The sequence below is a fragment of the Drosophila simulans genome, chromosome 2L (assembly GCF_016746395.2).
Source record: "Drosophila simulans strain w501 chromosome 2L, Prin_Dsim_3.1, whole genome shotgun sequence".
NCBI classification, from domain to species: domain Eukaryota; kingdom Metazoa; phylum Arthropoda; class Insecta; order Diptera; family Drosophilidae; genus Drosophila; species Drosophila simulans.
The window spans coordinates 18,335,818-18,350,108 of NC_052520.2; the positions used below are offsets into that span (position 1 = coordinate 18,335,818).

The 14,291-nt window shown below is 42.4% G+C and overlaps 3 protein-coding genes across 5 annotated transcripts in view; 1 reads left to right on the forward strand and 2 right to left on the reverse strand.

Annotated features, from left to right (window-relative positions):
• Window positions 1-7,072, reverse strand: part of LOC6732682 (dual 3',5'-cyclic-AMP and -GMP phosphodiesterase 11) — a 58,388-nt gene extending 51,316 nt beyond the window's left edge. Inside the window, exons 1-2 of the mRNA XM_016178131.3 lie at window positions 6,970-7,072; window positions 5,709-5,822 (exon numbers count right to left, since the gene is read on the reverse strand). The gene's annotated coding sequence lies outside the window, so the exon portion shown is untranslated. The remainder of the gene's footprint in view (window positions 1-5,708; window positions 5,823-6,969) is intronic.
• Window positions 7,073-7,513: 441 nt separating this feature from the next.
• LOC6732683 (regulation of nuclear pre-mRNA domain-containing protein 2) lies at window positions 7,514-12,680 on the forward strand. Of its 3 annotated transcripts, XM_016180337.2 has the most exons (9): window positions 7,514-8,017; window positions 8,075-8,201; window positions 8,350-8,800; window positions 8,859-9,017; window positions 9,082-9,852; window positions 9,972-10,095; window positions 10,159-10,266; window positions 10,329-10,868; window positions 12,054-12,680. In XM_016180337.2, the coding sequence occupies exons 1-9, from the start codon at window positions 7,864-7,866 to the stop codon at window positions 12,119-12,121; spliced, it is 2,502 nt and encodes an 833-aa protein (XP_016025415.1). In that variant the 5' UTR covers window positions 7,514-7,863; the 3' UTR covers window positions 12,122-12,680. The 3 variants fall into 3 exon arrangements, with proteins under 3 accessions (XP_016025415.1, XP_016025414.1, XP_039149170.1); XM_016180336.3 differs by lacking the exon at window positions 12,054-12,680 and having other exon boundaries at window positions 7,515-8,017; window positions 9,960-10,095; window positions 10,329-11,560; XM_039293236.2 differs by lacking the exon at window positions 12,054-12,680 and having other exon boundaries at window positions 7,515-8,017; window positions 10,329-11,560.
• A 240-nt stretch (window positions 12,681-12,920) lies between these two features.
• Window positions 12,921-13,719, reverse strand: LOC6732684 (basic helix-loop-helix transcription factor amos). Its single transcript, XM_016178128.3, has one exon. It carries the CDS (start codon window positions 13,647-13,649, stop codon window positions 13,056-13,058), a length of 594 nt encoding a protein of 197 aa, XP_016025417.1. The 5' UTR covers window positions 13,650-13,719; the 3' UTR covers window positions 12,921-13,055.
• Window positions 13,720-14,291: the final 572 nt, after the last annotated feature.

Here is a 14,291-nt window from a genome sequence, read left to right on the forward strand (position 1 = left end):
CACAAAGGGCTTTGATAAAATGCCAACCCTCCTTCAAAAGACAAATGAGCCGCCATGATGTAGGTTGTCACCTAAAAGTGTGTGCAACACATTTTGTAATAAAGTTAAATTATGCATCAAAATGAACAAAATTCCACAGGCGTTCCCTTGGCGTTGTATCTCGCCAAAATGATTAATTATAATGGCCAGCACCAGAGAACTGCAGCCCGCCACTGGCACTCTACGTCCACCCGATAAACACTCGGTCTCTAGGCACCCCGTCTTTTTTGACACCCTACTTGCGGCAACAGAAAATATTCGGGTGTTTTACCAACGTTGTGTTTTTGTTACGAGTAAAAAAACCACCCGAGGCCTGCTGCGCAAGAGCCGCATGGGTGAGGGGACGCACAGTCAACGATCGGCCGCAGGTCATTTTTTGTACGCCTAAAATTTGTATGGGTGGAAGCGCGACGGGTATAAGAAATGAAGGGTAAAAGGGAATACCCAAGAAAAATTTCGTGCTCATGTCGGGTGCCACCCGTTTCGAATCATTGCCTTACTAATTTTTCACAAGTCGCTAGCTGAATACTCTAATGACAAATATTCTTACATAAATTCATTTTTGAAATGAATTTTGTGACATTATGTACATAGATTCGGCTATTAGCATTATTACTATTACTATTATTTTTACTATAATTTACATTTAAATAATAAAAACGTTAATAATATATATAATATATAATAATATATAATATAATATATATATATATATATATATATATATATATATATATAATAATTAAATTACATATATATATATATATTTATAATATATAATATAATAAAATATAATATAATATATATAATTATAATAAAATATAATAATAAGATGAAGGGCATATTTTACAAAGTATTCGACAAAGTCTAGAGCCACGCCGAAAGAATAGTGTGTAAACGTATGGAGTGTAAAACGTATGGAGTTACGCATCTTGTCTGTGACTCGACTATCTACAAGAGTAGATAGACTGATAGAGACTATCACCCGAATATTTTTAGAAACACCCGAGTATTTTTGGAAACACCCATGTGTTTAACGGTAAACCCACAAGTGTTTTTGTCACTCATCCCTTTTTAGGCATTTGTCTTTTTCTGACTGTTTGTCTTCTCTACCCTCCGTTATGGGTGCCGAGTATGATCGGCACCCGCGACGCAGGTCACCGTATTGATTCGGGTGCGGGCACAACGGGGTGTCTTGTCTACATGTGCAGATGTATACTGTGTGTTTGTAAGTACCCGCGATGTGCGTGGCGGGTAGCACCCGCACACAAAATTGTTGGGTGTGAGTCGAGTGGTAAAAAATGCCACCCTTGCAGTTCTCTGGCCAGCACCTTGGCATCGACACACACACACTCACTCGCAGGAAAAGGAAATGTGATACACCCACACTATCTCACGCCGTTTTAAGGTGTGTGTATGTGTGTGGGTGAGTGCACTGGAAAAATTCTAGACCAGTTAGCAATCTTTTTTGAAGAATAAATCAGATTTATGTCACAAAACAGTCTATTGCAAACTCCTTAATTAGAAGCACCCATTTTATAATATATTTTTTAATATTCATATACTTTTCTCTCTGTGTAGTGGGTGCCTGAACTTTTATGGTCAGCAAAAGCAAACAAATAAACCCAGGATGATAGAAAAATACGCAGTAAAACAAAGGAAACACACAAAAAAATCCAAGCTGAATTCAGAGGTTTGTTAAATGGAGCAACTAAAAGAAAAGATTAGCCAAACTAATTGGGGGAAGTGATTTCTTATCGACCTGCCAAATCAAGGCTGCCAGTGAGTGAAAATAAAGGCACGAGGAGGTAAAACGTTTGTGGCAGCACTCGGAAACCGATACGCAACTGAGTTTCCACTCCGGCGAGTCCTGCAAATGTCCTTGCAAGTTCAATGGCTGCGATGACGTGTCAGCTGATGCATGAAATATGAGGTGCAGCAATAGTGGTCGGATGGCCAACACAAACTATGATTAATGCAGCACATGGCAGCAGCACCAGAGGAATTCGCTCTCCCTCCTGGCAGTTGACAATTGCATTCCATATCATTCTGTTCGGTCTGTTTCTCTTCGCCTCCCAGTATGCAAATCAACAGAATCTTCGCATATTTCATGTTCTATCAACTAAGCCACATTCTGCTCAAGACACGTACTAGGAAACTTGGAGAATTCAAAGGATAGAGGGGTATTCCATGCACTCCTAGTGGTCACAATAAATCAGTGTTTAATGTAATGAACTTAATGTGTTACACTCTGAACAGTTGACTTGACAGGCTAAAGCTTAGGAACTTGATGTTGAATAATCAAATTAGAGAATAATAGCTGGCTATGTAAGCTAGAAGAGAAGAATCTTAGTTGGAATATGCTTAAATGCAAACAGATTTACTAGGTTCATGTAAATGCTTGATGGCCAAATTGGGTTTGGTTTCATTGAATTTCAATAGGTGCAATTCAAATTGTTTTAAATATGAAGCTAAAAATCAATATAAAAAATCTTTGTAACACAAAGATACTTAAAATTATATAAATAGTTACAATAGAATGCAATAAAGTTGTATGTCACTTGTAAATACAACTTGCTAGCAACTTTTTAAACCGCTTTTCCAGGCAAGTTAACTTGCCTTGTTAGACTTGTGTTCGAAACAGTTGCCACCTGGCACTTTTCTTCTGCCAAAGTACCGGGAAAACAGCCACTTAATGCAACTTCAGAGAAAGAGATGAGTACCGAGGATTGCCAAGGCTCCAAAAGCCCTTTTCCAAACAATCGTTGGCCAGGGATTTTGAGGAAATGCGCCACTAGAGCGCTATTAAAATAAAACGTGCTCAACACACGACGAGCCTGACGAGTCCTGCCAATCGTCCTGGAGCAGGATCCACGGATCTCAAGACGCAGCCATTGTACGCACTCGAAAGTCAACAGCAGCGGCGAAAAACCGACGCGACAACAATGGCGAGAATAAGGAAAACCAAGGCAAACAGACAACAGACGTGATGGGAGAAAAAGTGAGAAGTTACACAGGAAACAAATCACTAATCATTTAACATAATACTAATAATAATACTGCTCAAAGTGATGAAAAATACAAAAAATTATACATTGCACAAAAATCTTTTGGCCCAACGTTGCTAAAATATATTTATTCAATTAAAGCCTGTTTTTAATACCGCTTTCTAAAATCCAAAATAATTTTTTTAATTTAAAAAATTAATTCCCTGCCTTGAAGTGTACATTTTTGTATCAAAATGAGTATGGAGCCGGAATTTTACGAAGCCACGTGTATCTCGATTCTGGTGTTCAAATCACGTAGCAGACATTTTCGTTGCAGGTTGCGTATACGCCGCGTGGGACAAGAGTGTACAACAGAACGTTTATTAGCTGAATGGCGCGTTCGGAGACGGGACCCTAGAAGAGCCTAGAGAAAGTGAAAGCATTTTTTAGCTAACGCCTTTTTAACCGTCGCTCGGGGTTTTTCCATTTTCAATTTGTGTGCCAGTATGCGGTTAACAATTCCTCCTATTCTTGATGCCGAATCATTAACGCTGAGCGCTCAATTAGCTAATTATGCAAGTCAAGCGATGCCGCGTGGCGAATCCTTGGGGGCGTCAACCGAATGGGCGTGGCTGTGACAATGAATTACCAGGACAATGCTGCTGATGACTTGCGGGTTGAATGAGAGATGGCTCATTAACTCACAAAAGCAACCAAAAAACCGGGCATGAGATATATTGCTCTTAGCTTGTTGCATGTTGGAAAAAATGAGTTTTACATGGAATTCGTTAAAGAAGTAAAAATAGTTGAAAGTAAAAAATTGCACATGAGTACAGCTAATTAAACTTCACTTTTTACACCTAATAATCATTAGATATAATCACTTTTAAGAGCATGAAATACTATTCTAAATACTATATTAAATTATATTATTCATTTCCCTCGCTAGAAGGCAAGTATGCCTTAATATACGATATGCTTTTCTCCACAATTTTTTCAGTTTCCTTAACCTATCTCAAAGTGTTTGCGATGAATAAGTCATGTGATACATTACGTTGTCCCCTTTTCTCCACTCCCTGCCACTTAATTTATCCGAGGGGAAAAGTAAATTGTCATATATCATAAATGAGCAGAGCCATGTTGACTTATTAAGTGCCAGCCACGGCAGCTTTCTCGACATCCACGGCAGCGTATCCCCGCGTATCCTTCCACACATCCTGGCCCTGCCCTGCATGTCCTTTGTCAAGCTGTCACTGAATGCTTGCGTTTTTGTTGGTCCTGCGACTCTGCGGGTTGTCGTTCTCACATATGCATGCAAATGAAAAAAGAAAGCAGCCAAAGTGACTACCGACCGACTCCTTCCTCCGCGTCATGGATTGTGTGTGGGCTGGCGTTTGGCCACACAATTGCCTGGCTGAGGAGCTCGTGGCCATCCATCATGTGGCCCCCTGGCAAACGATGCATTCAATTTGTCAACTGCGCCCCTGCCCCTGCCACCTACGGCAATGCACCTACTCCAAGGGCAATGGCTTCGACGTGGAGCCCGCTGACTACCCGCAAGTCTTCCAAGAGCTCAGAAATGGAAAATCAAGTTGTAGCCATCTTAAGTATTGAGACAGTATCTTCGCCCAACTTTAATACTCTCTATCCCATTCAACGTAATCATGATCCGAGGGATAGAACCACTTGTTAAAGAGGTATTCCACAAAACAAAGTGACTAACCTAATCCGGAGCCATCCAACTAATTTAGTGCTGACGCTGGCACTTGTTTACGCCGTTTTCGGATTTTTGCCCACCCGGGGCGTGGGATGCTGCTCGGATGACGTCGATCGCCGCCAACACAGGTTGATGGCAGCCATTTGAAATTTATTTCACCCTATAGCGATTTTTCCTCTTGCTATTTTTCCGGAAATGTTGACACACATGGGAAGAAACCATGTATGACTTTGTTTTTTTCGCCCTGCGACATTGACTGACGTACAAATCAAAAGTTGAGGAGTGCAGCTGAAGTGGAAAAACGCTCTGGGATATGCAAATGAAAATGGGTAATTGTGCATATTCATATTCTTATCGATGTGAACGGTGCACTCAACAAACAGATACTGTGTCAGAACTGAAATTAAATTTTCCAGGAAGTATATGCGACGCAGTCTGTGGAGCTCGAATTGGAAAAGTGAGAAGGGAAAAAGGCAGATGATTGTGCCCTGCGAACGAGCAACTAATTGACAAACGCCAGCGAGTGTGTGTGTTCGACTAAGGACAAAGGTCCTTGGGCGCGGAAAATCAGGTTGCAGGAGTGGAAAGCCCGGCGCTTTTCAAATGCGCGATGTTGTCGTCGGAATTGCCTTCTAATTAGTGTTTATTGTTTCTCGTTGCGCCAAAGGTGTGGGCTAATTGTGATTATCGTGGAGTTTCTGTGGGTGTCAAGCGAAGCAGTTAAGGAAAGCTGTGTAAATGTACGCTTAAAGCCAAGGGAAATGACGTCGGCGCCCAAGGGATTGGCATGAAATGAGCAGGATAATCATTATTCTCAATCATGTATTTCAGAAATTCAATTCATATTTGAGTTGAGAACTCTAGTTATTCAAACTGTGTTCAAACTGTAAAATATTCATATTTCCCAAACTTTCAAGCTTTACCAATTACGCAGTCAATCAAATCGTTGAACTAAGTTAACTCACCTTTTTAGCTGATTCTTCCGATTTGATTTTTATCACTTTCCTTCTCCTGTTTCCTTTTGCAGCACTTTAAGCCACTCGAAATTCCGTTCCAGTTTATCTAATTTTTTTATTGAGCTGTGGACACAATCAAAACGAAAGTCCTTGAAGGGAGAGCAGCAATTGAAGCGTAATTATTTGCTACGGCGCATTTCCTGGGCCGTGTGGCGTCGCTGGTCAAATGGCCAGAGCCGTAACCGAGCCGGATGAAGGAAGTCCGGGCGGACTGGTCGTGAATGTAGAAGTGGGACTGGGGAGTGGGACTGGGAGTGCCACCGACACCGACGTAACTTGGCACTGGGTCAGTGGCGCAGCGTGGGATTTGGCGTTGTTATTGCTGCTGCCGCTGTGATTGGTGTCCTGTCTGTGAGTCTGAGCCAAGTAATCAGAATAATTACATGGCCCTAATGGCAACGAGGAAGAGGAGCTGGCAGAAAAAAATGCAGGACACTTGCTCATTTCGCAGTTGGCAGGCAATCGTCTGGGGAATATGGGACGGCCTACGGAAAATTAAATGTACAACTGGAAAAATGAACATTCCGCTATCATATTTCGCCCATATTGCTCGAACCCTTTTAAATACATCTCACTAACATAAGTATTGCTTTTCTTGGCAAATATTTGGAAATTCATGTAACATACACTCTAACCAAAAATAGTATTTATCGAATAAAATTGAGTTCCCTTCGCAGGGCTCAAGGACAAAGGATTTTATTGGATTTTTATTTCGTAGGCACATCCTTGGTATCCGTGACAAATATTCAGTGTTTTCCCTCTACGCCTACCCTTGCCTGCTAAATAATATCTCTACTTTTTGATTAGTTTTTGTTGCGCCCCCTGTCTGCCGAAATAAAATTAAGCCGCACAAAATCCAAACAACCGCAGGCGGTGAAGTAAGCGTGATTGAGGAAAAATCACGAGAAAGGACACACTTGTTGCTTACTCAAGCGGAAAATGTGGCATTTATTTCAGCCACAAACACCAAACTACAAACTCGCTGGGGTGTTTAAACACCATTTGCCTTCTTACATTGATCCTTTATATTTATATTCAATCTTTTGTTTGATTTCTCTTAAAAAAGGTTGTTTTTCTTGCTCATCTCTGGTCAGGACACCATATGCCGGCAACTCGGTACAGTAGCAACAGCAACGTGCAACAAATCCCCAACGCGTTTGAACACAAATCGTTATCAATGAATTAAAGCAAACAGAAGCGTTCACCATACCGGCAAAAAGTGCGAGAGTTGCGATAGCGTCGGTAAAAATCACACCAAACTGCTGTAGCATCCGCGTCGCGTTCGAATCCTTACAGGATATTTTCAGCGTGTGCGGCTTGCTTATATAGGTTCACCACTGTTAAGCATTCGCTCTCTTTCTTCAGGGGCGTATGCAGAGGGGTTTCGATAAATATTGCTACTCTAAATGCTTATTTCCAGTGCTTACTGGTACTAATAAGAGTTATGAACAATATTAACTACATTTAATAACATGTTATGCCAAATTAGGAGCCCAAAATTACCTATTAATAGAAAACGACATTAGGCGCTGTTCTCTATGCTGGAGCTCTGTTAACGTTGAATATATGTTAGATCAAGCTTAACTAAAATTCATTTAGTGAAAGCTAATGCTGTCACCATATTTAAATAAAATGCACACAGGTTTTAATGCTTATAATATATAACTTATGTTGAGAAGCATAATTTTTTAAATACATCCAAGTTCTCAACCCGCCCTCGATACGATTAATATCGGTTAGTCCGTTTTCGGCCAGCGTTGTAATCAAAGATACCGATAACATCGCCAGCTTTTTTACCACCTCTAGGTAAAGTGGGCACGATTTTTCTGTTTTTTACCGAATGCTCTTATTAAAGCCAACAAAAAAACGCTACAGTAGCTCAAAACGGCCAGGAAAACGTGTGGAAACCATGCGACACTTTGAAAATGTCAACGGTTTGAGGAAAATTCGAGCGGGAAAAGTGGAGTAAGCGATAATTCATTGAGTGCGCGTGTGGCGAGAAGAAGAAAAGTGGAAATACAACGCTGAAAATTAACAGCGGCAAAAAACGTAGTAAACAATTGTAATGCGCTGAGCATCCAGCCGCCAAGTGGGATCGATCAAAATGACGGAAACCTTCGACGAGGAGCTGTTCGAGACGCGACTGGAGGCGCTAAAGGACACGCAGGAGGGCATCCAGCAGATGTCGAACTGGTGCCTGCAGCACCGCTCCAACCACAAGAAGATCATCCAATGCTGGCTGAACGTCTTCAAAAGGGGTGAGTTTGCAGTGCTCGCCCGTGCCGCAGGAGCTAATGATGCCTTTATCTCTGCAGTTCGAGTGGATCACCGCCTGGTCCTGTTCTATCTGGCCAACGATGTCATCCAGTACAGCAAGCGCAAGCGCTACGAGTTTGTGGAGTGCTGGGCCACAGCCCTCCAAAGGGCCACCACCATGGTGCGGTAGGTATTCCCAGCCGGAAACATAAGGCACGACTATCATTTTTATTGAAAAACAAACAAATTCAATCCACTTTATTATTATACTTTCGACTTCTTTTCAATATTAGAGCCATACTAATTAACCTTTCAAAATGTCTTCTTCCCCCAGCGACGAGCGCGTCAAAGATAAAATCCTGCGAATCTTCAAGATCTGGGAGCAGCGGGAGATCTACAATGAAGAGTACCTAAGCGACTTGAGCGGCCTGCTGAACATAGCGCCTCCCAAAAAGTCCCAGGTCGATGTCAGCGACGAGTTCCAGAACGCCACACTGATCGCCCAGGTGAGGGAGTGCGTCGAGCTGGCCGAGATCACCGACAAAAGCATGCAGAAGCTGCCGAAGCCGCCAACCTTCGAAATCGAAGTCATCAAGCAGCAACTGAAGGACAAGAGCCACTCCGGAAACATTGAGAAGGAGGTGGAGCGCTGTGTAGCCTTCATCAATGCCTACAATAAGAACCTGCAGAACGAAATTAAGAGTCGAAAGGCGGTGCTGGCCAGTATTGAAGCGGCGAAAAAGTTTTACGAGCATCAGGGAAAAGAAGTCAAAGTGGTAGCCAGTGTAAGTTGAATCTATTAAGCTATCAAGATTACGAAGTCTAAATAATTAAATCTTACAGGCCTATAAGAGCTTTGGAACGCGCATTAAAATTGTGAAGCGAAAGCTGGACGAGACCATACCCAACCTGGCCAGTCCGATACCCTCGCCGGACGTAAATGCTCCTTCACCCGAACGCGATGCAGATCTCCAACTGCCCGAAGAAAATAATATACCACTGGTACTCATATCAAACAAAATAATAATTGATTTCAGTCAAGTTTATTCATTTATTTTCTTTGCAGAACCTTTTTGGCGGTAGTATTAATGGCTTCACGAGCTATCTGGATGGTGGTAAGCTGCCCTTCGACATCAACGATTTCAAGCGGGACTCGAAAGATAGGGGAAGTGCCATTGAGGTGATTGGATCGCGATCGGACGACGAGGCATACGTGCCGAGTGCCAATTTCTACAAACCGGAGCCTATTTCCAGTGCCGATACCGGCTCCATACCAGGTCTTGGTGGATCAGCGGTATATACGCCCGATGCGCCCCTGTTTGGTTCTAACAGCCAAGACCAATATATCCCGCCTCCACCATCGCATCTCTACGGTGATAACGGAAACGGAGGAAGCAGTGGTGGTCCTTCCGACCAGTACACGCCTGCACCCATGCCACCGCCACCCCTGCCACCGTCGCTTGGACCCTCCAGTGGATCGGCAGATGATTTCAACAGCACGTGGAATATGAGTATGTCGTGGACGCCGCTGGACTCTAGCCTTAATAGCAGTGGCGCTAGCTCTTCTTCGTATGCAAATCAATCAACTCCCCATTCGCCGCCGCACTTTGACAGAAAGGCTAGCTCGACGGCAGCTCCGATCGAATATAACGAGCTTCTACATACGAATCCTGCAGCGCTGGGCGCCGAGGACGTAGACCATCGCACCTTGCAGCTCCCCCCGGCGTTCGATTTTGGCGCAAAGTTGGGTCTGAGCAAGGACAAGTCCAGGCAGTTGGTGGACATTGATCACAGAAATTTAATATCACTCACTGGATCACCTGGCGGAGCAGAAAAGGTAACGTTTATAGTCATCTTATTTTTCTCACAAAAAATTGCCTGAAATTCTTACTTTATGCAGCATTTTTAATAGTTTTAGTTTAATATATTATGAATATGTGACAGTCTTCCTTTCAGGACTTTGCCAGCGGTGATGTGGATTACCGCATTGTCCCGAGTCCCAACGATGAAGGTATCATGGCCCCTCCTGGCAACAACTACGCAAAAAGCAAGACCTGTTCGCCGCTTAAATCTAATGCTAGTACGTACAGCAAAAGAAATTATATATTTTAAAAATTAAAACGAGTTTAATCCTTTAAAACAGGCTCGTCATCTGAATCGGATCGTGTAGATGGAGCCACTCGTTATGATCCTGCTGATATGGTAATTGATATGGATATGTCGGATGACGATATTGACGAGTCACTAAGAGGTAAGTTGAAAGCTATCTCCCTAGGGTAATGTTTATAACTTTTAAACCATATGATCTTTTAGAGCCCAAGGAGGATAATGGAGATGCCGAGATTGACGCCAATGGTGCATTGACGCCATCGCGACCAGTTTTGCTGGAAACTCCGCCAGACTTTCTTAATCCGTGGGACGCGAACAACAGTTTTATGGGGCCGCCTTTGCCCGATGAAGAGGATCAGCAGCAACACCATGAACAGCAGCAAAATCAGCAGCAAGAGCTTCAACATCACCAACATCAGCAGCATCAACAGCAGCAGCCCTGGAACCAAATGAATCCCATGCAAATGGGAGGAGGTGGAGCACCGCCACCTCCGCGACCACCATATGGACAACCTTTCCCGCCCTTTCAGCGCTTCCCCGGTCCACCGATGAACGGTCCCGATGGAATGCAGCGCGGGCGTGGACGAGGTCGGGGATGGAATGGACCCGGACCAGGCCCTTTCAGACCGCCTTACCAACGGATGCCCGGACCGGGATTTGATGGACCCGGACCAGGGCCGCGACCATTTTTCCCTAGGGGTGGCGGACCTGGCGGTCCGATGCGTGGCCGCGGGCGTATGCGTGGTAAAGCTTGGATGATGTAATTACGTATTTTATAGATCTACAAAAAGAGAGACCCTAGTTTTAGATTTCACTTATCTCACTTTGATTTAATTTAACAAAAAAGTGTATTGCATAGAACAGATAACTCAACCCCACACATTTCTCTTGGTTTCCCTTTGGGCGGTGGGCAGATGACGTTGGCAGAAGATATTGTACATTGCTGTGTATAATATTACCTAGCCATGGTTGTTATTGAAGTAAATTCATGAGATTTTAAAAAATATATAAAATGAATTCTAAACAAAAAGCCATCAGCAAATGAAGTGAAAGTTAAATAAAATTATCCACGACACCCGTTGAGCTATTTTATTATGTAAATTATTAAATGATGACTAAATATGATAACGCGAATTGTTTCCCATCAGCCAACGTCAGCAGCCTTCATCAAGGGGAATCTAGGACAACACGTGCAAAGACTTTACACTTACACCCTCGACTTAACTTATGTTTGTGTATTGACATAGATTAAGCATATAGTGTATGATTAGTTAATGCCTTCGCTTTTAGTTCCTAGTGCTAACCATAGACACTAGTACTTGTAAATAGTTATAACGAAAAGTAGTCCAAAAATTAATTGTTAACGTAATTCAAATATACTCTTCACTAATGGTCAATGATATTAACTTTTTAAATATATATCGATTTGAATTTGATTTAAACTACTTTATAATGAAAATCCAAATATAATGGTAATAAAAAACACTTTTCAGCAATTTCGTCAGATCGTTGTAATGGCATCTTTAGAACTATGTTTTCCGATCTTCGTTATTTTCAAATTTACTATATATCAATTAAATAAATATTTTTGGATTAGCTACGATCCAGTTTAAGGCATCTCAAGTTTTGATAATTCTATGAAAACGGGATATATTATTCCTATTGGTGGCATTCACATCCATCGATCGTTGAAATCAAAGTATCACTAAAAACGAGGCAACCGTTACAATGATCTGACTAATTTCAAGAAAAATAAGTTACTCTTACTAACTTATTTATATATATAGTTCTAGTTATTTATTATATATAGTTCTCGACAATTACATTAACATCCTGCCCATTTGAAAACCATTTTATAAGGCTTATCGAATTTATTGACCACCTAGTTATTTTACTATCTTACTTATTTCGTTGTGCATTCTATTCCAGACTTAGTGAAGAGCGATTTCTCAGATTTCTGTGGACTCAAGCAATATACCATAGTTATAGTAAGCTAAGTTAACAATCTGTATTTAGTTCTATAAATACAAACATCAATGTGATATTTGCAATTGAAAACTGTATCGTACGATACGTGTTTTGTCTTTCTGGATCCTCGACTTCATCCGTTTCAGATAGATCCTCGCTCGGTCCACCCACAGTTTCCATAGCACTTACAAATGACTATGTTTAAATCAATTTTCGTCCAACCTTCGAAGGATCTAAGGCAGCGACTGTGTTTATCCTCAGTGCTTACCTGTTGACGTTTGCGGCATTTAATCACTTCTGTTTTGGAGTTCCCTCACTTTGAGTCGGAAGCGGAACTCATTAATTCTCGGTTGGTTACTGATGTTGTGACCTTTCGTTTTGGTTCGTGGGCGTGGCGCACTCCCTAGCTTGCCATGCCGCTCTCATCCTTCAAGGATAACAAGGATACCCTTTTTCGGGCTGAGATGAAAGCGTGGCGAATATAAACAAATGTGGGGCATCAGTGGATTGATAAATGGACTTTTTACATTTTTATATATTTATGTAAATTTATAAGTCTGATAAGTTATTTACATTTCAGTACCAGTACCTATCATCTTTCTATCCTTTTTAAAATAGTTATTGTATTTTTTCCTTTTACTCTCTAAAAATATCTGTATATGTACCAGTACAAAATGCACATATACAATTCAAACAATATATAAATTTCCAAGTTCGCACAACATTATTTTCATTCCAACTCCACCATTTCATACGAATTCATTCATATGAATTTAAAACAATATAATTGATATTTTATTTTGATTTTTATTAGAAAATTATTGCTTGAATTATGTACAACTATGATAATAAACGTAAAACTAACAGCCTTTATAAGATTTCCACTAGGATGAAGGTTTTGCTGCAACACAGCCCGCAAAGGAACTTCCATTTGAGGAAGAAAGGATGAAGGAGGACTACTGGCTAGTAGTCTCTGGACAGCAACGTGACCAGATCCCCGATGTATGCCTGCGCCATTTGCAGCGTTTCGTATTTGGACAGTCGCCGATCGTGGCCGAGTGATGGAACCACATCCCTCAACTTGTCGAAGGCATCGTTCAGGCTGTTCATCCGCCTCCGTTCCCGAGCATTGGCGGCCAGTCGCCGCTTTTTGAGGACTTCGCCACCGAATCCCGCGGACGATGAACTGCTCGAAGAGGCGGAGGATGCAGATGATGACATGGAAGTGGACAGCTTGTCGTATGGCTTGCTCCTCTGCTGCTTGTTCCAGTACCTTGGACTTCTGCCCTGACTCTTGCCCAAAGGATTCGCTTGGTGGTGCTGCTGCTGCTCCTGGGCATTCAGCATATGCTCCAATTCCAGGACAGACGGCGTATCGTAGTACATCTCCAAGGAGCAACTGTTCGCTCCGTCCGACTGGCTGTCACTGGTGCTGAACTCCTGCTGGTACATGAGCTGCTCCAACTGCTGGAAGGTGTCGTTGCCCAGGAACTCGGGAATCGCTGGGGCTTCGTCGGGGAAGTAGAACTGCTCCATTAGCTCGTTGTTGGTCAACATGTTTACGTTTGCAGGCTCAAAGGACAACTGAAGTGGCTGGTTGAGGATGGGTCTTTATATAGCTGCCTGCCGATTATTCAGCTCTCACGTGATTGGTTCACTCCTTATGTCCTGTTACCTGATTCGCTGCCTCAAGCTGATCCGATCCGCTCAGGTACCCGAGTGCCAACCTCTTGAGGATCAGCAGCACAGCCCGTGCCCTAAATTGGCTTGCGGTCAAGACGTTTAATTGTCTCTGGCTGCCACTCTCTCCCTCTTTCTCCCAGGTATTTACTGTATCAGCTACAGGTCGACTCCTTTTGTTTGACCTGTCATTTGGCTACCGTCTGTAATCATACCTCTTTTGTTACTTGCCCTGGAATTGACTTTTTATATTCAAACAAACTTAGCCAAGGTCAAAATGCGAACGCACAAAAGACTCTTGTCATATGGGAATATTTTGCACAACGTGTGGCTCCATCGAAGATCCCCATGGATCATCTTGGTTGCATGTCTGTGGTCTAGTGAGTGGATTGCTCGACTGGTTGGTTGGAAACCCCATTTCTCGGACAGAACAAAGAGCAACAATTGTGCTTGTGCGGTTTGTGACTTTCGATTTTAGGCGGTTGTACTTACTTTATTGGGTCAAATTTAAGTGGGTGT

What these genes read in the sequence shown, in the direction of transcription:
- LOC6732684 (XM_016178128.3), bottom strand. Translation starts at nt 13,649, where the DNA reads ATGTTGACCAACAACGAGCTAATGGAGCAGTTCTACTTCCCCGACGAA.
- LOC6732683 (XM_016180337.2), top strand. Translation starts at nt 7,864, where the DNA reads ATGACGGAAACCTTCGACGAGGAGCTGTTCGAGACGCGACTGGAGGCG. An exon ending in AGGGCCACCACCATGGTGCG is followed by an intron (nt 8,202 to 8,349) that starts GTAGGTATTCCC and finishes TTCTTCCCCCAG; the next exon opens with CGACGAGCGCGTCAAAGATA. An exon ending in CACCTGGCGGAGCAGAAAAG is followed by an intron (nt 9,853 to 9,971) that starts GTAACGTTTATA and finishes TCTTCCTTTCAG; the next exon opens with GACTTTGCCAGCGGTGATGT.